Below are 22790 nucleotides of genomic sequence, written 5' to 3'. Positions count from 1 at the left end.
TAGCATTTAAAAATTAAACTATTATTGGTATTATGTATTTATTTTTTATATTTTTATCAAATTAGGAGAAAAAATAGTATAATTTGGCTCAGTTTAACCGAAAAAAATGAAAAATAAAAATGAAACATGCCTTACTTTTGTAAAATCATTAACTTTCCTCCCTTTTGTACAATAATTTCTCCACCAATAATAAACACATAAACCAGCCAAGCTAGCTAGCTGCACGAATTCATTAGGTGCTATTTTCTAATTTCACATAGCGGATAATACAAATGCAACTACTATATTCTGAAACAATTTTCTAACATGCATGAAAGCTGCCAAACATGAAATAGGACTAGGTTCACGCTATATAGCAAGTGTAATCAATGATTCAGACACAATAAACCAAATTTTCTGATAATGCAGCCATCACAGGAACCAAGCAGCAAGGAGAATTTAAAATTGTACAATGACATGTACAGGCTTCAAAGAGATTCAACTAAGCAAGCATATAGAAAATTGTTTCATCAAAGGAATTTGATTGGATCAACATTATCAGATCAAAATTTTGTTGAAATAAAATGTTAACCTTATCTAGCAGAAACTAGGGCCAAGTAGTAGAGTTGAGCAGATGCCAATTTTGTATATTGTTTATAACGCTTTAATAGTATCATAGTTTACATCAGTCTCAATTCCTTTTGAGTATTTTTCAATTTCCTTACTACAGAAATATCAATTCTAATCCTCACAAAGGCTAAAGAGGAATAGTATAATAATAGTAAATCAAGATCATCATATACATGTATAATAAGAAAGTTGTAAGAAAAATGACCTTGTTTGGAGTGTGCTCTAGAAGCTTCTCTGCTGCAAATAAACCAGATTTTCTGATATAGAGCAAATGTAATGAATGAGCTTTCACAAAATTAATGATTCAGATACAATAAACAAAATTTCCTGAGAATGCAGCCATCTCAGAAACTAAGCAGCAAGGAGAATTCTTAATTGTACAATGACATATATATGCTTCAAAGAGATTGAACTAAGCAAGCAGGTACAAAATTGAGTACTGATATATATATATATATTTAAAGCTCATTGCTAGTTACTGCTGAATGGAATTCTATTCCATTTAGCACCTCTAACTTTAACTTGGCATGCAGTGCACATTCTGTGGCAGGGATGGTATAATGGCAATGATTGAAGGAAGAGACCAACCTTTTACTCATTCACAAAGTCATTCAGGGAAGTATGTAAACTAACTATTATAGTTCAGTGTTGCTGATATATAATCTAACTACTGTAATTAGCTCTTATAGCTTTTCTCTAACTAGGTAAAAGTAAACATTATCAGGTTGTATATTTATTGTTGAAAACTAGATATATGTTATCCCTTATGCTTGAAAATTACTTAAGAACTCAAAACTTGCATGGATATTAATTTTCGTGGTGAAGCAAGGTTAATATTAACTCGACCTTTTTCCATCTTTACGTTCTAATTAAACAAGGCATGCTCTGTTAGGGAGACAAGGTTGCATTACAATATGTTAATCCAAAATTCCGAACCAAGAGTGAAAACACGAATGAAAGCTCAAATTGTTAGAACTCACCAGGGACAGGGAGAGGCCGCGATAGCTCAGGATGGCAAACGGTGGAGGGTGGCTCAACAGTTTTGTGCACGGTGAGCAGAGGACCCAGGATCGGCAGCACCTTCGCAGTGGAGCAGCGACGGCAGCAGAGTTTGCGCGCTTCCAATGACTCTTCGCGGGGTTCTGGTTAATTTGGGGAAGAATGAATTAGAATTTATAGGAGAACTTAAAAAGGCGGAAAGGAGAAATTGAGTTAACAAATCCTCACCTGGTGGCGTTTTGTGATGCAATCGCCGCTGATTTGTGGCCCGCGAAGGAGTCTTGCCTTCACAACCTTGTTTTGGAATTGCAGCAATGGGTGTGCTTCGCGGGCTACCAGTTACTCTTCGTGGGTTTTCTTGAAATTTGGGGGGAATCAACTCAGGGTTATAAGAAAAAAAGGGGGCAAAACAAAAATTAGATTGCTTAAGATTGGATCCTCACCTGGCGGCGTTTTGTGATGGAGTCGCCGCTGATGATAAGGCACGCGAAGGAGTTCTGCTTTCCCAGCATATTTCACGGCGGCGAGGTGTGTGGCCTCCAGATCTTCGCCGCTATTTACCGTGCCTCACATAGGCGATGGCGGCGTTTTTGGTGGAGTCGCCGCTGATGATTGTGGCACGCGAAGGAGTTCTGCTTTCCCCAGCATGCTTTGCGGCGGCGAGGTGTGTGGCCTCCAAATCTTGGCCGCTATTCACCGTGCCTGGCGTAGTGACAAATAAATTTCATTTAGTTTTAATGTAGTCCCACCGTAAGATCAATGTTAAATAATTAACGGAATATCCTACATAACAGTAGTACAAGAACAAGATCGATAATCTGAAGAACAAGTACAAGTTCCAGAGGTACAAAATAAACCGTGGATATATTCAATATATTTATTTATCATTCTCTTTAATTCTATAGAAAATATTTTATTTAAATGGTAAGAAGAATGATAAATAAATGTATTGATGCATCTACGGTTGATTTTGTGCTTCTGGAGTTTGAATTTGTTTTCTAGATTATCGATCTTATGCTGTTATGTAGGACATTCTGTTAATTATTTAACTTTGATCTCACAGTGGGACTACATTAAAGCTAAATGAAACTTTTTTGGATTTAAATAAGACACTTTAAACCTTAAGGACCAAAACAGGATTACATCCAAACGTAGGGGACCAATTTAATACTTTACCCTATATTTGATAGGGTAGCGCTAGGTAGCCAAAAAATAATGTATAATATAGATATAGTACAGAATAAATGCCAATCTCATGATAAGCGAGTGAAGTACACTTGCTTATCAATAACATACTTACCACTCTACCTTCTTCTCCATGCTTGTAGTAATTAATTTCATTCCCAAATTTAATTTCAGTTTCCTCTCAATCAAATTCCTAAAAATCTCTCATCTACATTTATTTCAATTAAAATGCAATTTCTATCCAATAGATTAACATCCGAAAACACTACGAAATTAACCCGAGTGAAAGATCAAGATTTTTCTCCCCATTTCATTCCATCCATAACCCCACAATCGAGAAAAATGAAAAGACGTAGAGAGGAGAAACCCAGCAACTTCGTCATCGGAGCATCACATAGCCTTGTCTCTGACTCCTATAAGTATGTTATTTAGTTTCATGTTTCGATTAATTAACATATTAGGGCTCCATTATCTGTTGCATGTGGCTGGAGTCGATGTTAACGATGAATGTTTTGGTCTTTATCTCATGCTGATGGGTTTGGAAAAAGAAAAAAGGAAAAAGCTTGAAAAAGATGATGTTTTGGGGGGTGGAGATGAAGGGAAGGCATCAAAAAAGGGTTTTTTTTTTCGTTTTCATAAGTAGCAATGATTTTTCTGGTGTGTTACGGTTTTCATGATTTTTTATCTGTTCAACTGTGGTTTGAATTGCTATTTTGGGTGCTTGGTGTTGTGCTTTCTCTCAAGTAGTTAATAATGTGACAAATATGAAGCAGCCATTTCGTTCAAGTTGTCTCCATACTTCGAAAGTCTCCACTGAAAAAGCCGAGCATGGCATAGCCTTGTCTCCGACTCCTATAGGTATGTTATATATTTTTATGTTTTGATTAATTGTGTTTCGATTAATTGGAATATTAGAGCTCCATTATCAGTTGTTGTATGTGGCTAGAGTCAATGTTAACGATGAAAATTTTGATTTTTATCTCACGTTGATAGGATTGGGAAAAGAAAAAAACTTGTAAAGATGGCATTTTGGGTTGGAGATGAAGGGAAGGTATCAAAAAAGGGTTTTCTTTTTTCATTTTGATAAGCATCCATGATTTTAATGGAGTGTTAGGGTTCCACTAATTTTTTATCTATTCAACCGTGGATTGATTTGCTATTTTGCGTGCTTGGTGTTGTGCTTTCTTTCAAGTTATTAACTATGTGATTAATGTAAAGTAGCCATTTCGTTCAGGTTATCTCCATACTTTGAAGGTCTCCACTGAAAAAGCCGCAATTGTGTCTCTAGATGATAAAGTTGAGGCGAAAGAATTGAGCAAAAACGAAATCGTTTTCATTCTAGCTGCTTGAGGTACCTTTCATTTTTTTTCTCTTTGTCAATTCTACCATGAGACAGAAAAAAATATAAATAAAATATTTTTTTCATGTCTGTCACTTAGATTATGTATTTTTTAATACTTGACTGATTATGGTAGTTAACTATAGTGGGAGTACATTAGGAGTACTTAAAGTTAATGGCAAATTGTTTTTTTCTCAGATTTCTGTTTTTATTCATGTAAAGAAAAAAATCCCTCTAAATACAGATGCAATAGAGATGTTGTGCTTGATATTTTTTTAGTGTGAATTACTTTATCTTTATTGATGTCTGTTAAAAACTGAACATACATACATATATGACTATTTAAATAATGGTATATAGTTAAATAAATTAATTCACTGAATTTTGATTAGTTACTTTAGTGAAATGATTATGAGAATGATGGATAAATAGTAAATAATCATGATTTTTGTATTGAACTAACCTAATTAGTATGGTTATCACAATAATCACGGTAGAAATATGAGGGAGGATCATAATTTCATATGTAATCTCTTGATATCATACTTTTATTCAAAGTTATTTGCAAGCAAAGTTATTAGTTTAGATGGGTATCGAATTTAAAATTTTATAGAGATTAACAGTAAACTCTCAAAAAGTTGGACATGTAAATGGTATTTTGAGGGGCCACTGTGATAGTATAATGATAGAGCAAGATATGTTTCAACCATAGATGTTATACTAAGCAAAGTTGTTAGTGTATCTATGCTATTGATAAACATGTTGGTAGGTTAACGATTAATTTAAGTAGGTTATTTGAGTATATATAGCAGTTGCTTAAAAACAGGTGTTCAAAAAACAAGAAGTAGACATGGCTCGTACCAGGAGAAAAAAAGAGACACATAAGAATAACATTCCCAAAAGAGGACCGCAAAAAAAAAAAAAAAACTGGTGGACCAAAAAAGGTACGTTGAATGGTTAGCGGTGAATTAACTATAAACTCGGGATATTGTGTTTTAATAGTAAATGTTAAAACTGACATTCTCTTTCGTTGTCACTTTGTGCTGATTATGAATGTTTGTGTAGAAAATACTGGTATTTAGGTGCTCGCCATATTGCGTGGCTTCAGTTATGAAGCAATTAGGCTTAGACGCGGACAGAGAGAAAATAATGGAGGTGTAGAACCTGGGATTTGGCTGGCTGCAATATGTACCTGAATGGGCTGTCAACCAAAATATGATGGTGGCATTAGCATCATCATATAGTCGGGATGAGAAGTCTTTGATCGTCGAAATAAGAAAAATTCTCATATCAGTTCAATCAATTGCGCGGTGTTTTGGACTACCGAACCGTAGTAAGCAATCCCCAAATAAAATAGGGAGACAAGGAAAAAAATTATCCACAATAATCTTGTTGAGTATATGTTTTCAGTAAAATTAGCCATTAAAGATTTGGACTGCATCGACTCATTTTGTGTTTGGCAGGGAATAGTTTCAAAATTCCAGAAACACCAGTAGAGCACCGAGTTGTTAACAGCTTCACAGGAAAGACACAAGCAGATTTGAAAAGGGATGTTATCACATGCTTGATGCAGTCCGATGCCAATGGAATTAACTTCCGGAGACAGTTCATCATGGCGATAGCGAAGTGTTTGTTCTTTCCCTCGCCAAAGGCCACCGCTTCAGACATACATATATGGGCTGCCATTGATGTATCGAACCCAAGGAAGATATATTGGGCAAGGTACATTTATGATTTTCTAATTAAGGGAGTTTTGAGGTTTCAGGATGTAGGGAAGAAGACAGTGGATGGATGTATGTTCGCATTACTGGTGAGCCGTATATCTCCAACCTTTGATTTGTTGTTTGTTATTTTATAGTATACCTTGTTTATAACAATTACTATAACTTTCAGATTATATATCTCCATGCTAACAATAATGGAGATTTAGGAAGATATAATGGGAGAGAACCGTGGATCAGAGATTAGTCGCTTGCTGATCTGAAGAAGATGGATGAAGAGGAAAGCACATCTCACTTGGTGAGGCATATGATAGATATATAATCTTTTAATAGTGATAAGTGTGAAAGATATGTTAATCAGATCACTTCTTTTAAGCTCTAACAAAAATAAAACTTATACTTTGTCCACTGTAGGGACTTCTAAATTTAATTGGGAAGATGTCTGGGTTATCGAAAAAGCACAACCGTGTATCAAAGAGATGATGCATTAGGAAAAAAAGAAAGTCTAATAGAAAGACTCGTAAAGAAGATCCCATGGTAGATGAAAATGAGACCGACATACCGGTTGGTCATGCATCACCTGCTAAATTTGATGAACATCCTTCCAAAAAAGGCAATTCAATGTTTTTTCAGTTTTGTTATAAAATTTTATTCTAACATGCGTCTTTTTAATAGTATTATAGTATAAATATTTTTTAAATTTTGCGTCTTTTTAATCGTATATAAAGTTTTACCATGTATAGAGTAATTAATTATTTATCTAATTTTAGAAGTATGATATTGATACTGTGACTTGTAGGTCTATCTTTAAAAAACTGTTGGAGCTACTTATCTTGAGCATGGCAATAGACCTTACACATGTAAATACATCTTTTTGTGTTTTAGCATTTATTTCATAACATACTAACTTTGAAAACTATGTGTCCTCTCCCTTATGTGCATAGCTAAATACCCTTTACTAAACTGCTTTGGTTTTAATGTGCAACATGGATGACAATTTGATGAGCGTTCTTCCAATTAAATAAAGATCTAAGTAATGCCAATACAAGTTACTTTAAATAGTATTTCAAATAGCTAATTTTTGTCTTATTAGTTTGGATGTTATGTATGCCTAACACCTGATATTATCCGTGTGGCCTTATGGATGTTAACTGATTGGAATTACGGATGTTATTGTCCATTCTGTACTATACTTGGCACAAAGTAGCCTTGGGTAAAATTTCGAATTAAAATCATTTATATACTTGGGTGTACTAGATTTATTTGATCGGATTATATTTGTGCTAGGTGACCTTTTTTATTATCACTTATAGTTGTTCATCCTCCAATTTATTTAAACAAAAATTGTAGCCAAGATTCACAAAACAGATGCATTGGGGGGGGATAAAGTGTGTACGAACAAGACATATATGGAAACACCCATATGGGAGGAGACATTGGCTGACACGCCAATGGTAAATGCAACATATGATAATATTGATGAAGGTTATTCCAAGGAAAGGCAAGTTACTGAATTTTCAGTTATAGTATGAAATTTTAACGCTCTAACCTGTCTCATTTTAATAGTACACTAGTATAATTTTTTTTATTTGGGCATTTGTGTTGACATAATTAATCATTACATTTGTTTGTATATAAAATTTTACCATCTATAAAGTAATTTTAATATATGTTACCTACGTATAATATTGTGCTTAGTTGAAAAGGATGGCAAAATTAAGGGTTATAACTTGTAGATTTATTTTGAATAGGAGTTCGAATGGCTAATATTTATCATTTAAATTGGGATGTTATGCATGCCTCATACCCGATGTTATCTGTGTGGCATTATGGTTGCTAACTGGTTGGCACTGCGGATGTTACTATCGATTCTTTACTTCATTCTGCACGAAGAAGCTTTGGGTAAACTTTCGAATTAATATCATTTACACATTTAAGCGTACTAGATTTATTTGATTAGATCAGATTTGTATCAGGTGTCTTTTGTTATTATCACAAATAGCTGCTCAACTTCTAATTTATTTAAACAGAAACTACAGTCAAGAGTCCCAAAACAGGTCCATTAGGGGGAATACTGTGAGTATGAGGAAGACATCTGCTGAAATACTCACAGGGATGAGACAATGCCTGACACACCTGTTGAAAATGGAATAGATGATAATGTTGATGAAGGACCTTCAAAGAAAAGGCAAGTTAAATGAATTTAACAATAGTACGAAGTATTGATAATTATAGTAGGTGCATGACTTTTTATCTCTGACTCTTTCCTGCTTTTGAGGTTGAATGTTTAATCAATAATAGATGTTATCCATATAATTTTATGCTAGTTACAAAACTTTCTTTATTTTAGTTCGCGCTCAATTAAGAGCACTCGGTTAAGAGCACTTAATTGTTAATGAATGTGCAGGGAATCCGGAGAACTTGCAATGGTAGTGTATGTTGCGCTAAAGGACCCAGCTCAAGTTGACTTTCCAATCCCGCCATTCTCGCTTGTCATCACTCAGATGCACATACCGTACTCAACGCCGGGATCTCCGATAACAAATGAACGAAATGTGACTCCGGAACCTGAAGCACCAGAAAACATAAGAAAAACAAAAGATGTGGTGGACACACTAATGCCATCTGGGGGTGTTACAAGACCTACAGGTGATGACATGAACATGATATACAAGTGGATGACAGATGGTAGGGGTGCAAAGAATACCATGCTCGCATGGATTCGCAATGGTGATGATGTTCATCTGCAGCGAACGGACCTTCAATCACTGGGATGATGTAGAAGAGTAAGCAATACGATAAGAGCAAACAAAAAAACTATAATCAATTGTCGAGTATGTGTTCTGCATTAAAGTGCTATAAAAATGCAATGCGTTTATTCTATTCAGGTGGTTGATTACTGTTGTGCCATATTCAATGCTTCGAGCAATGCAAGGTTTTGCACAGATTTTTACTGTATTCTGCCGAGACTAATGGTTAGTGCAATCTGTCCTTACCCACTTAATATTAATTAATACCCATAATTGTCTCGGTAAATGATACTTTAAATTATTTCGTTAAGTATTTAACTAATGCAAAATGGGTTTGCAGGCCCTAATATTGACTGATGATAATATTGAACGATGTGCCGAGACGAACATTGGTTTTGTCCCTATTCTTAGCAGTTTCATGGGCAGCGGGCAGCACTGGTTCGATGCGGGGTGATGTGTGGAAAACGATCCAACACAAAACTCACCGGCAAGTGTACCGGGTCGCATCAAGTAATAATAACTCACATGAGTGAGGTCGATCCCACAGGGATTGAAGGATTGAGCAATTTTAGTTTAGTGGGTGATTTAGTCAAGCGAATCAAGTTTTGGTTGAGTGATTTGTGTTTAACAAGAATTAAATAACAGTAAATGTAAAGGGGGAAGGGAGAAGTGCAGTAAATTGAAGAACAGAATTGTAAAGTGCAGAATCTTAAAGGGCAAGAAAGTAAATGACTGAAACTTAAAGTGCAAGAAACTTAAATTGCAGTAACTTAAATGGCAAGAAAGATAAATGGCTTGAATATAAAAGGGAATTGAGGAATGGGATTGCAAGATCTAAACAAAGAAGAAGTAAATTGCAGTAAATAGTTGAGCAGAAAGTAAATCAGAAGCAATAAGCATTCAAACAGAATTGAAAGGAAATGTAGCAGAGGTTCACAGAAGAACCAAAAGTAAAATTGTGATCTCAGGATTCCAAGGGCTTAGGTAGCAGATCCTAAAACCCAATTTCCTTCCCAGATCTGAATTAACTAAGCAATTGACAGAAAATTAAAGAAGAAACAATTGAAGAACAGAATTTGAATTCAATTATGCAGAAAACAAGTGCAAAGAGCTTGAATGGGAATTGGGACAGAATTTCCCCAATTTCACACACCCAATACTCAGAAAACAGAAGAGTAGAATTGCCCAAGGGAATTGAGGAAGGAGATCAATCAATTCTCCCTTGATCCTCTTGGTGCTCGGACAAATCTCTCAAGAAAGCTCAAAGACAAAATTCAAAAGCTCAAGATGAAAGCAAAAATTCAAAGCTCCAAGTAAAGGTAGCTAAAAGTTTTTTAATTACATCAAACTAAGTCCTATTTATACACTTTCTATTCTTGAATAATGGGATTTGGATGGGCTTTTGGATTGGTGAAGAAATGAATTCAAATGAATTTTTAATTTGAATTTTGGCCCAAAAACCACTCCCAGGAGGCTGCCCTGCCCTTGTGGAGGGCAGGGCAGAAAATTGATGCATGGTGGTGTGATTTGGTGCGGCCATGTTGCGTGTTGGTGCGAGTTGGTGCGCGGTTGGTGCGCCAGAGGCTGCCCTGCCCGCGCCAAGGGCAGGGCGGGAAAGCTGATGTGCCAGGATGTGAGGCGTGCGTGCGTTGGTGCTGCCAGATGCGAAGGTTGGTGCGCCAGGAAAGGAAATTGGCGCGCCAGATTGGATTGGTGCGTGGGACGCTGCCCTGCCCGCGCCAAGGGTAGGGCAGGCAAGCTTTGGTGCGCCAGGGATGAATGGTGCGCCAAGATCGTGCCAATTCAAATGCTGCCCTGCCCGCGCCAAGGGCAGGGCAGAGTTGCCATCTTGCACACCCGTGTTCGAACCTGGGCCGCTACACACGCTTCATTAATTTTCTTGATTTCTTGGCACGGCAATGGGTCTTAGAGCTTGGCTTCCTCATGGTTCCTTGTTCGAACCTTGTAGCTTGCATGGGTGACCTTTTCTCTTTGATTTTCTTCCTTATGGAGCCCGATTCTGCCCTCCACAAGGGCAGGGCAATGTTCTCTTCTCTTGGCTCCAAGGCACCATTTTGTGCTCTGCCCTTAGAGTGGGCAGGGCAGGGTTGCCTTCCTTGGCTTGGTCACTTAGTGCTGCTCTCCTAGAGGGCAGTCTGCCCTTGTGGAGGGCAATGTTGCTTCCCCCAATAGTTGCTGCACGCTCCTTCTTGATTCGGCCACGCTTTTCTTTCCTTGGCTACACTTTTATTGCCACGCTTTTCATTTTCTTTTCTTTTCTTCACCTATAATAAACCAAACAACCACTCAAAGTATCACTAAATTCAAGAGGCTTATAAATCAATTAAAATGCAATTAAAATTAGCTTAAACCTCATGATTTAACATTAAATTCATGGTGGTTACTTGATTTAGAGAAGTTATGCATTTTCACTCCAAATCACTTACTTAGGATGCAAGAAAGTGCATAAATGCTAACAAAACAAGTGAAATTAACTTGAAAAATGGGTATATGATGACTTGTCATCACGGGGAAGGCAAAAAAGTTAAATATGAAAGTAATTTATGTACTTACTTATCCACACACAAAATCTATTCTTCATTACAAGAATGCGAAAAAAATAACTATATGCTAACATGCTTTATTCAACGATGAAGTGGTTTGTTCCAGTGTGTTGAGATGATCACTAGTGGCTATATGTACTCCACCGGCAGACTGATAACCTATGAGTGTTAGACTCCATGCACAATGGCCCACACTCTGAGCGCCGAGAGAAAATTGATAAATATGTAGTAAGTGAGAATATATTTGATGATGCATATTTTTTCGGGTGTTAGGTGTTGCCTTCCATGTATTTTTTTATATTTTTCTCTCTAATTTTTTCTATTTGGCTTGTCGAAGGGCTTTCTTCTCCAAGAGTTGGCAGCAACTGTAGACCCGAATGTAGTATTCACAGCTGAGAGCTATGAGTGTTGCTATGAAACAAGGCTCCAAAAATAGCCAAATGGGTAAGTCTAGAGATGAAAACGAATAAGGGTTAAAAAAATCAACCCACACAAAAATTTTAAGATGTTGGCATGACTATTTGTTATTTGTGTTGCAAAGGTAGGAATGTGGCGTATATGTCATTAAATGGATGGAAATGTGGGATCCAAAGAGCTTGGCAGCGGATGAATTGAACATGCCTATTTGGACGACGGTTAGTGAAATCCAAAACATATGCTGATGCTTATTTATATTTTTTAATAATTGATAAATAACTCTTTTTGGATGAATTCTACTTATGATAGCTGGATTTATATTTGCTTCTTTAAAGTATTTTATACCAAACACAAATACATCTATTTGTCACCACAGGCCAACTGCAACAAATTTGGAAAGAAATTGTAACTGACATACTAATTTGCAAAGACACATCTTTAGGAGTGAGGTAGAGGGTGTACTCAATGTACCATGTCGTCATGTGGAGGATTGGGGAAAGAAGAAAAATATTAAAGACCCTTCGATGAATCTAAGGACAAGATCACTGGTTCGAAGGGAAAAACGGGTTAAGAAAGCTAACGGAACTATAAGGCATAAATTGATATTAGAGTTGGTCTGTGTGTGTTTTCTGTTAATTTGATTTCAGAATTTAATGGATGTTATCATAGAATACAGATGGATGTTATCGAATTTAAACCAAAATCGGATTCATCTTTTTTAAAGGGTTAGATATACTGGATAGTAGGGTAAATATATCTACAAACAATTAATTAAGACTAGAGTTGCTGTGTGTATTTACGGTTAATATGGTTGCAAGATTTACTAGATTTTATCATGAAATACTTGCAAATGTTTTTGGATTTGAACTGGAAAAAAAAAACACAAGAACTCAGTATCACAGTAAATAATTATGTATGAAAAAAATTATTTTTAAATACTTAATTTATTTTTTTATATGTGTTAGGTTTGTTTTTGCTCAGATCGAGAATATGGTGATTGAAGTTTGAAATTTTTTTCGAATATCTACTCAAAATTTTTTAATTGAACTTTAAAATTATCCATACTTAACAGCCAGCTAAAAATATTTATGCCCAAGCAATAAATACTCGATCATGGTTGTTATTCTAATAAATTAGAGGATGTTATTGGATGTAAACAAAATACATGCCTGGATATGTCTTTTTGATGTCTAATTTTTTAAATAATAAAATAAAGACCTTATTATGTACGAATACTTTTAAAATTCAATTTTAAACTTTATGTAATGCACTAAATTATCATAATGATCAAATTATCAACTGAACATTTATTATTTTAAATATTAGTAACAAATAATAACGGTAAAAAAGAGTAAAAGAATAAAAAAGTTGTATATTAGTTGCCCAAGTCTGTTATTATATTTTCTTTAATAATGGTATATGAAGTTGTAGTAAGGTAAAATAAAGTTGAGTATATTAAAATATATAAAATAAATCCAATAAACTACCAAATCATGATAACGTAAAATAACGTTGAAGCATGGTCAAAGTACAAAGTAGTTGCTAAACTCTAATGCTTATGATATGTAATGCTGTTAAACTTCGAATCCTCCAAAAATGCTTCATGTGGAAAAAAATTTAAAAACAAAACAAAAGAAAAAACAATAAATATATGGTCATGACATTAATGCTATGAAAAATAAACTAGGTACACATACACAATTGTTCGGCGTTATGGAATGAATTCAATAGTGATATGAAGGAACCGGAGTGCGTAGCCAAATTGTTTGTCATTTCTGAACAAGCCCATTGCGTATCTTTGTAGGAAGATGCCACATTGGTAGGAGATGATTGTGCATTACCATTAGATCCCTTAACACACAAATCATATTAAAAAATAACATCATAACTTATTATCCATTTAACACACTTAAAATAAACAAATGACGTGAAAAAAGGGTAGATCTCATATTTACCTTGTTGTGATTGTGAGTGTTCTTGTGTTTGCGTGCACTATTTTTACTAGATTTTTCTAGATTTGCCCAAAGTCTAGTGGACGTTGGATGACCTCGCGTAGGAACACAACGTGGGCCCTGTAGCTCATCCATGCTAACGGGACACTCATCATGCGTATGTGAGTTAATCGCACTTGGTACATGTGCAGCTTGATGCTCGAATTCCTTGTGTTCTTTGAGCTTGTGCCAAGCACTGTCCATGACATCACGCAATATAGCAACAACCCTTGGAGTAGCCACGAAATCTTGAGTGACGTTGTAAAAATCATAACACAATATCGTAAAAATGGTCATGCTTTCATCAGAACGGTATATGTCAATATTACTCCTGATGTATATGTGTCTCCGACAAATATTCTTACTGCATCAGGATAGAATGTATTGTGAGGACACTGCTGTTACACGAAAATGTAGAAGAACAGTAAGATTGTGGCAGCATAGAATACCATTCGATTGGAACATAAATCAATCACGTTGAACTTCTGATGACTGCGAGTAATACATGACTTAGTATCTGCTATACACTAACATGTCAAACACCATCTTTTGTTGTTGGTCAACTTCACAAACTATACTTGTGCCATAATGGTTGATTGAGGAGATGTCACAATCGGCCTTTTTTATAATTTGATCATTAACGTCTCAAAACATGGAGTTTGTATATTCTCTCTGAAACTGCTTCTTTATTGGTGAGCTGAAAATACAAGGGATAATCCCCCTTAAATCAGCAGTGTCACACTCAAGCTCCTTTTGCTCCTTGTCTATAACACAGTTTTGGTATTGGCGAAGAAATTGCAACAAAGAGCTCTTACTGTTTAAGTACTTATTGAAAATTGAATGCATTCTCTCACTACGCTGTGTGCTCCTCATATCAGCCCAGAATTCGTCTTTGAAAAATACTGGCACCCACATGTGTCGGTCAGCAAACATATCTGCAAATGAATAGGAAAAACAAAAAATACAAAAAAAGTGTAAATTAACCCATAAGTGCAACATTCATATTGACTATAAAATAACATCTATAAAGAAGCCACACAAAGGCCGTAATGAACCGGAAGTCATACTCTTTAATAAAATTGTGACAATCTCTCTCAAATGAGTCCTTAGATTTGGATTCAAACACAATCCTCTTCATGCATGTGTTGAGCTGATCGAAACGACGGTAATCTACCAGCTTGTTTGGTATCTTGTTTAGGATATGCCATATGCACTATCTATGGCATGTGTGTGGTAATGTGGTCTCTAATACAAAACGCATCTGCAGGAATTGATCTGTTATAACACATATGGGGGCCTTACCCATGCACTTCAACTAAGTACGAAAAAGCCATTGGAATGTACGAGTGTCTTCATTCCGCAATAATGCGCACCCAAGAAGCGTAGACATCCCATGGTGGTTGACACCTACGAAAGACTCAAACGGCATGTCGTACCTAAACAATGGAAATATAAAAACATGTAATGTAGGTGAAAACTCCAAATGCCTTAGCTGAAAAAGAATCTAATAAAGTCGAACAAAAAAATAATAATTTGGTACCTATTAGTCTTGTAAGTAGTGTCAAACATCACGACATCACCAAAATATTCTCGAGCATCGGCCCAAAATACATTTCTAATGCTATGGTTTTCTTCCACATCTATTTCAAAGAAAAATTTCGGATTGAGCTCCTTCATCCGTGAGAAGTGCTTAAGTAACGCTTTTAGATCCGTCTCATCCCCAGAAATGCGTAAGCGACGACTAATATAATTTCTAACATTCTTCTCCATAAAGCTGAGGTTGGCAGGGCCACCGGCGGCATTGGCTAGTTCCTGGTATGTCTTACTCGGTCTAATGCCAGCTTGGTTGTTTTGCTGTATCAGGTCCTTCACATGTATACTTAGCTGACAATTTGCTGAGAACATTCCAAATAGCTTCGGATTAAGTGGGTGTGAGTGGGATACCTCTACTTGAGAAATCTTCCACTATCCTGTCATCTTATCTAATGCTAAATAGCAACGAACTTTGCAGTTTGTTGAGGCCACCATTTTTCTTCTCTTGGGTGCCTTTACATGGGATGTGCGATATCCATCTCTGTTACAATGCAAAGCCTGATTAACAACCACCCTCTAATCGTTTCTAGTCTCTCAGCCGGTGGTTCTTATTTTAACGACAAATCCAGTCCTAGCCGCATATCGGTAATAATCTGCACTCGCATCTTCTAATGTGTCGAAGCACATTCCCTCCTCAGGATCTAACTCCTCATCACCAATGGCTTGGTTTATGACCTAAAAAAAAAAGAAAAAAAAAACAAATGAAACTCTACCTAATAGTTAACTATACAAAAGTGGCTAATTTTACTATCGAGTATACCAAATTAAACACACTACTGTAATTGTAGGTGCTAATTTCGTTTTATTATGTATGTTAACGTAGATGTTAACTTCATGTAATTATGAATGTTATTCATATGAACTTATTGATTGCATAAAGCATGAACTTTACACGAATGTTATACATATAACTAAAGTGTCAAAATTGACAGTTCACTAAATAGTACAATATAAGTATAACTGAGAATACAATTAGTATCATACTCGATATAGTCAACATTATATGACTGTGCTGGTGCTTAAAATAATAATAACAATAGAAAAAATACTTTATATATAGACATAAAAACATGGGCAATTTACCAATTTAAAACAATTGGTTGAAAGCTTTACCAGATTACAACATTTGGAAATTGGATACCATTTTGTCTTGAATCATTTTATATAGAAACCGTGGGAGGCAACCACGGATTCCAAATCTACATAAACCGTGGCAGGTAGCCAGGTTTTATGATCAAATCATGTTGTATGTAAACCGTGGTAGGCAGCCACGGTTTACGTGAAGAGAATGTAAAGCATAAACCGTGGTAGGCAGCCACGGTTTATGAGTAAATGGTTTCGAACATAAAACCCTAGAGGCAGCCACGGTTTATGAGTATGCAGTATAAATAGCATAGCCGTGGCTGGTGAGGGCGGATCATTTGTGATATTTGATAGTAAAGGAGAAGGTTGGTGGGTGAGAGAGGGGAAAAAATTTTTTTTTGTTAAGTTGATTGTTTGAGAAGTTGAACCGGTTTAGTGGAGAACCAATGGAAGAAGAAGACCGGATGTACCGGTTAAACCGCGTTGCGCATGTGACTGGATTTATCGACCAAGAGGTTGGTTAAACCGGCTTTTTATTATTATTTTTTGTTTAATGTTGTTATCATTAATGGTAAATGTTAAATTAATATTTTAACAGTTATAAAAGAATTTTTTGCATTTATCATGATAGTGAGTTTTTTATATTTATTAAATTTATAATTTTTATTATTGGTAGAATTAATTTTTTAGGTTTAGGTGTTAGTAATATTGTTAGTGTTATTTTCTCTATTGTTGTTATGCTTAGGGTTTTTTATTGATATTACTGTAAATTGTTGCTATTGTTGTCTGTTGAGAGTTCGCTATCTATCTTTTTACAGCCTGCTAGGGTTATTAGTGGTGTGAGAAGACAACAGAATATGCCTTTACACGAGCGTATCATACCGTATCTAGAGACGGCGGGCTTATATCACTTGGCTAGGCTGAACAGTCAGTGGTTCTGGGTTGATGAGCCTCTACTTAGCGCATTCATTGAGAGGTGGCGTCCTGAGACCCACACATTTCACATGCCCTTTGGGGAGTGTACGGTCACCTTGGAGGACGTGGCCTATCAGCTGGGTTTACCGATTGATGGTGAGCCTGTGAGTGGGTGCCTTAGTGAGTTTGAGAATTTCATGGAAAATGGAAGACCGGCATGGGTGTGGTTCCGTGAGCTGTTTGGGGAGTTACCTCCGCAGAATAAAGTGAAGCAGATGACAGTGTGCTACACATGGTTCCATGAGCGGTTTCGGGTTTTGCCAGTAGATGCTACTGAGGACATCGTGCATATATACGCGAGGGCCTATATTATGATGCTGTTGTCATCTCAGCTGTTTGCGGACAAGAACGCCAACCGTGTCCACCTTCGCTGGTTGCCTTATGTGGCATCGTTGGATGACTTGGGTAGATATAGCTGGGGCTCGGCCGCGCTGGCGTGGTTGTACAGATGTCTTTGTCGTGGAACAAACAGAAATGTTGTCAACTTGGCTGGGCCACTACAGCTTCTACAGTCTTGGATCTTCTGGAGATTTCCTTGTCTGAGGCCAAGTGATTTCAACAGATTCGGGTTTCCACTTGCATCCAGGTAAAGAAATATGATGCTAGAGTTTGAAATTGTTCATTTACATCTCCCATTACATGTTATGACATTCTTTAAATTGAACTTGTAGGTGGGCTCAGTATCTACCGAGGAACGATGCAGTAGATCAAAGAGTGGTGGCTGCACGCCTTTGTTTGGATAGATTGCGTGTGCATGATGTGAGTAATTTATTTATAGTTCATTCAGTTATGTTTTGCATGTTATAGAATTTGTTTTACGTAAAGTTTCATTACGTGATGTTGATCGTGTGGGAGCCCTATTCCTCTCCGGATGTCGCAGCTGTTGTTCATCCAGAGATACTACTTGACCAGCACCGCAGGCTTTGGACGGCAGTTACCAGTCTCATTTATTTTGGTGCGATTGAGTGGCACCAGGTGGATAGGGTTATGCCTCAGTTCGGAGGGGTTCAGCATCTCCCTCTTTTGGCTCTTAACATAGACTGGCTTCATGCGAAGGACGGCAGGGGTGGAGATAGGTGGTTCCCCTCATATTATCGGGAGTGGCATGAGCATTGGCAGGATCGGCATGCCTCAGTTTTACCGGTTGATCGAGTTGCTGATCCTGGGCCATCAGCTGAGTACCTGGACTGGTGGTGTCGTGTGGCCCACCGATTTTTATCCCCAGAGGTTGCATTTCAGGATCCCAGGCCTATTGTGTTGACTGAGGAGGCTCGTCATAGAGGGTCATCCCAGGCACCTCCTATGGTGCAGGTTGTCGACAGACCGGACAACCGCCGCGTGGACAGGCGTAGGCGTATCGGCACACGTACTACGGATCGAGAGTGGCGATGGCTGGCCGACCAGTTAGATGAGGAGCAGGCTGTTGGTGGTCATGGAGGTGATATTGATCATCGTGTTCCGAGACGTAGGGCCAGACGACATGGTCAGCGGGATGGTGGTGGACGGGCCCGTGGTAGAGGACCATCTGGAGAGTATCACAGTGGTCAGGATGCTGTTGGTGAGGACATTGGTGGTGTGGCCACAGGGATGGATCAGGGTACGTACGAGGTGGGGGGTTCTTCTCAGATGTTCGAGGTGGGGGGTTCTTCTCAGATGTTCGCCGACTTTACTACCGCGGCCGTCGGTATGGACATTGATGATCCCGTGAGTCAGTCAGAGTTCTTCAGAGATATAGCAGACATCTTGGGGGAGGATGATGGCACTCATTATAGGCCACAGATGGATGAGGGACATTCACAGTTTGCCGAGCACCAGCCACATGTTCAGGATGTACAGCCAGGTTTGCCGGTTGACCTGAACGAGCCTGCGGCTTCACCATTGGACCCATGGTTCGCGTTGGGAGGTACCCCAGCTTCGGCTTTCAGCGTAGTTCCTCCACAGGCACAGGTGCCACAGGTGGATCAGAGACCGCGGAGGGCTCGTCGTGCTCCTTTATGTGGCACTGAAGGTCACCTTATTGGTCAGTTGCACGATGACGACAGTGACACGATCGAGGACTCTGATTAGTTAGCTATGTATTTTCCATTTGTCTATGTACTTTATTTCATTATGTACTTGGATTAATGTTTAAACATTTATTATGCTTTCTGGTGTTGTATCTGAAATTGATGTATCTCACTATTAAGTATGATTAATGATCTAGTCGTTTCTACTTTATTTGTCTAAACAATACAATGACATTAACACTAAATTAGGCTGTCTTAATATACCAAGTCAACAAACAAATATTCTTACATGACGATACATAAACATATGAATAACACCAATGCTACTTATAAGACAGAAATTTAACTTACATTGATAACCCATCCTCAACCTAAATAATACATCCTAATGATCCCCGCCAGCAGTATCTCTTCGCTGGCTACAGTTCCTCCGCGTGTGACCTGGCTGTCGACAGAGGCCACAGTGCTTGGGCTGGTTCTCAGCAGATCGATCCATGGGACCGCAGATCCTAGTTGCCTTCGGCCGACCTTCCCTGGCTCGCCTCATGTTAGGATCAGGAATGATAGTAGGCCCGGCATATGGTGGCCATAGGCCTTCTGGTATGGGCGGAACAAACCCGTTACTGTAAACTTTGAACACCTCACTCATACGATACACCTCATGCACATATGCTGCCCAATTAAGCTGGGAGTGGGCGCAACAAGCAATCGCGTGACAGCATGGATAATGGAGTGCCTGAAAGTACCCACAATCACATGTGTGATCCTTCAGCGAGACTCTATAGCTACCCAAGGAGAAGTTTCCAGTCGGTGTCGTCTCAGCAACCGTGTACTCCGACTGGTGCCTGTCGTACAAGGTGACGGTGAAGCACCTTGACTCTCTTATGTTCCTTTCAATACCCTTGACCAATGCCTGACAAAACTCTTGTCCAGCTCCAAGTTGCGCCTCTGCTGTTTGTCCCCGGATAACGAATAGCTCAGCAAGCCTTCCGTATGTGGACTTAACCAACGACGTGACCGGGAGGTTGCGAGTTCCCTTCAAGACAGAGTTCACACATTCACTGATGTTTGTTGTCATGTGCCCGAACCGTCTACCGCTATCCTGGTGTTGCGTCCACTTCTCATACTCCATCCGGTTCGCCCAATCACACATTGCCGGATTCTCTGTACGCATGATGTCGAACCAGTAATAGAACTCTGCCTCAGTTTTTGCGTACGCAACATTAACCAGCATTCTTCTCGCATCTTTACCTTTAAAAGAAAGGCTGAAATTTGCTGCCACATGACGGATACAGTACGCCCGATAAGCACGTGGGGGCAGCCAACCATTCACGGGATCCTCTAGTGCAGACTTGATACCGTTATGCCTATCCGAGATAACAAGGATACCCTCCTGTGGAGTCACATGCCTTCTCAAGTTGGACAAGAAAAATGCCCATGACTCGGCATTTTCTCCCTCCACAAGCGCGAATGCTATCGGGAGGATGTTTGAGTTCCCATCCTGTGCAATCGCCAACAGTAAGGTGCCTCCATATTTGCCGTACAAGTGGGTACCATCAATACTCACAAGCGGCTTGCAATGTTGGAAGGCCTCAACGCAAGGTGGAAATGTCCAGAACAGACGGTGAAAGTACACTGTTGACTCATCAATCTGGTCCCCAACTCTAACAGGAGACGTCTGCAACACAGTAACTGTCCCGGGCATCGTCAACTCCACGCCTAGCATCCAACGTGGCAATTCGGCATAAGACTCTTCCCAGTCTCCATATATTTGTGCAACTGCCTTCTGTTTTGCTTTCCAAACCTTCCGGTAACTGGGCTTGAAGCCGTAATCAGCTTCAGTCGCTTGTTGCAACACCTTGATCGGTACTGCAGCATCCGCACTAACCAACGGAAAAATCCTCGCACAGATAACGTGGTAATCAAGCTGACGGTGATCACTGGAAACAGATGTAGCTAAGCAAGTGTGGGGACCGTTGTACCTCCTAACCTCCCAAGTGCCCTTCCGTGCACGGAGCGAAATCCGAATCAGCCAACTACAACTTTTGCCGAACTCCTTGCACTTTCCATGATACTTCAAATGGTCCGATTCCAACACTCGGTACTCAACACCTCAACGGATGCTATAGTCCTTCACACTAAGAACAGCTTCATCTTTACTCTGGAAGGATTGGCCAATCTGAAATTCGGTTGACGAACCACCTACTGTAGCAATTCCGGCCGTATGTTCACCCAGAGCCTCCAAGTTTAACGTCGAGAAGTGTGGAGGGTAATGCTGTGTGCCGGAACTTGAAGGACCTTCTTGTGCTTGTGGATTGGCACCGGTGTCCTCGTCGCTGTCCCCAAATATATTTACAGGCTCCTGGTCAGAGTCATCGTCCCGCATTGCATTCTCTACTCGATCAGGTTCCCCGAATTCTTGATGTTCATCATCTGTGGCACGACCTGATTCCCCCAGAAATGCCTGTTGCAGGACCCCTTCATTAGGGGAACGTGCAGTAGGAACTGCAACCGCTGGTACCAGATCAGCCGCAAAGGAAGGAGAGGCAACCTGCGGAACAGAAAACCAGTTCGCTGGCGCCGAGCAAGACGCACCGCCTGCGGCAGTCGAGCTATGAACAGGAGCCGATGCCCCAGAACTATCCAGAGTTACCTCCAACTTCGCATACAACTCGTGTATTCTGACCTCAGGAAAACTCCGTACGCAATGAAATAGAACCCTAATATCTTCGTCAGCCCCTAACACGAATGTATCATACATCACACCGCTGGAAACTACAGCGATGGGAATCTTGTAGAAGATCTTCTTCACAACCTTGCTCCCAAAAACCCCAAGCTTCTGCAAGATGGTGCTCTTCAAATCTGACAAACTGTTTGACGAACTAACAAATACACTCAACGGTTCTCTATCAGTGAACTTCACACCATATTTTTTGCTTTTTTTTTATTTTTCCAGAGCAATGCACTAAGACAAGAACACACTCTTCCTCACTTGACATTGTGATAATGATCTCCTCAGCAACTACATTCTCACTCGAATATATATAGATTTTCATTATACATAAACCGTGCTAGGTTACAGGGTTTTATGCTCATCGAATGGCCTTCATAAACCGTGGTTGCCAGCCACGTTTTATGCTTTTTCTTCTTTATAAACCGTGGCTACCTCCAGCGGTTTCTGGGTTTCATTAATAAAGTGTAAACCGTGGCTGCCTACCACGGTTTACATTGTGCATTTCCAACATATAAAACCTCCCTGCCAGCCACGGTTTATGTGTATCTCTAAACCGTGGTTGGCTCCCACGGTTTCTATAGAAAATTAAACAAGACAAATTGGTATGCAATTTCCAAATGTTGTAATCTGGTAAAGGATTCAACCAATCATTTTAAATTGGTAAATTGCCCTAAAAACATGATATGTCTATTTTGACTTTTTTTGTCTAATAAAAATTTGTTGATAAATAAAATAAAATGTTCCAATCTTTTAAAAAGACAATATAAAAATTTTATAGTTTTTTTATGAATTAATGGACGGATCATGATAAAATAATTTTTATA

The 22790-nt window shown here is 38.6% G+C and overlaps 1 protein-coding gene across 1 annotated transcript; it reads left to right on the top strand.

Moving 5' to 3' along the window:
• Positions 1-16697: 16697 nt before the first annotated feature.
• Positions 16698-19293, top strand: LOC130963311 (serine/threonine-protein phosphatase 7 long form homolog). The gene is made up of 4 exons (XM_057889441.1): positions 16698-16766; positions 17070-17812; positions 17898-17985; positions 18034-19293. Exons 1-4 carry the CDS (start codon positions 16698-16700, stop codon positions 19291-19293), a joined length of 2160 nt encoding a protein of 719 aa, XP_057745424.1.
• Positions 19294-22790: the final 3497 nt, after the last annotated feature.

The sequence above is a fragment of the Arachis stenosperma genome, chromosome 2 (assembly GCF_014773155.1).
Source record: "Arachis stenosperma cultivar V10309 chromosome 2, arast.V10309.gnm1.PFL2, whole genome shotgun sequence".
Taxonomy (NCBI): Eukaryota; Viridiplantae; Streptophyta; class Magnoliopsida; order Fabales; family Fabaceae; genus Arachis; species Arachis stenosperma.
This window is presented reverse-complemented; position numbering and strand designations above follow the sequence as displayed.

Bases quoted from the DNA above. Each gene is read 5' to 3' on its own strand.
- LOC130963311 (XM_057889441.1), top strand. From the start codon at position 16,698: ATGGAAGAAGAAGACCGGATGTACCGGTTAAACCGCGTTGCGCATGTG. The intron at 16,767-17,069 runs GTTGGTTAAACC...ATCTTTTTACAG, and splicing joins CTGGATTTATCGACCAAGAG to CCTGCTAGGGTTATTAGTGG. The intron at 17,813-17,897 runs GTAAAGAAATAT...TTGAACTTGTAG, and splicing joins GGGTTTCCACTTGCATCCAG to GTGGGCTCAGTATCTACCGA.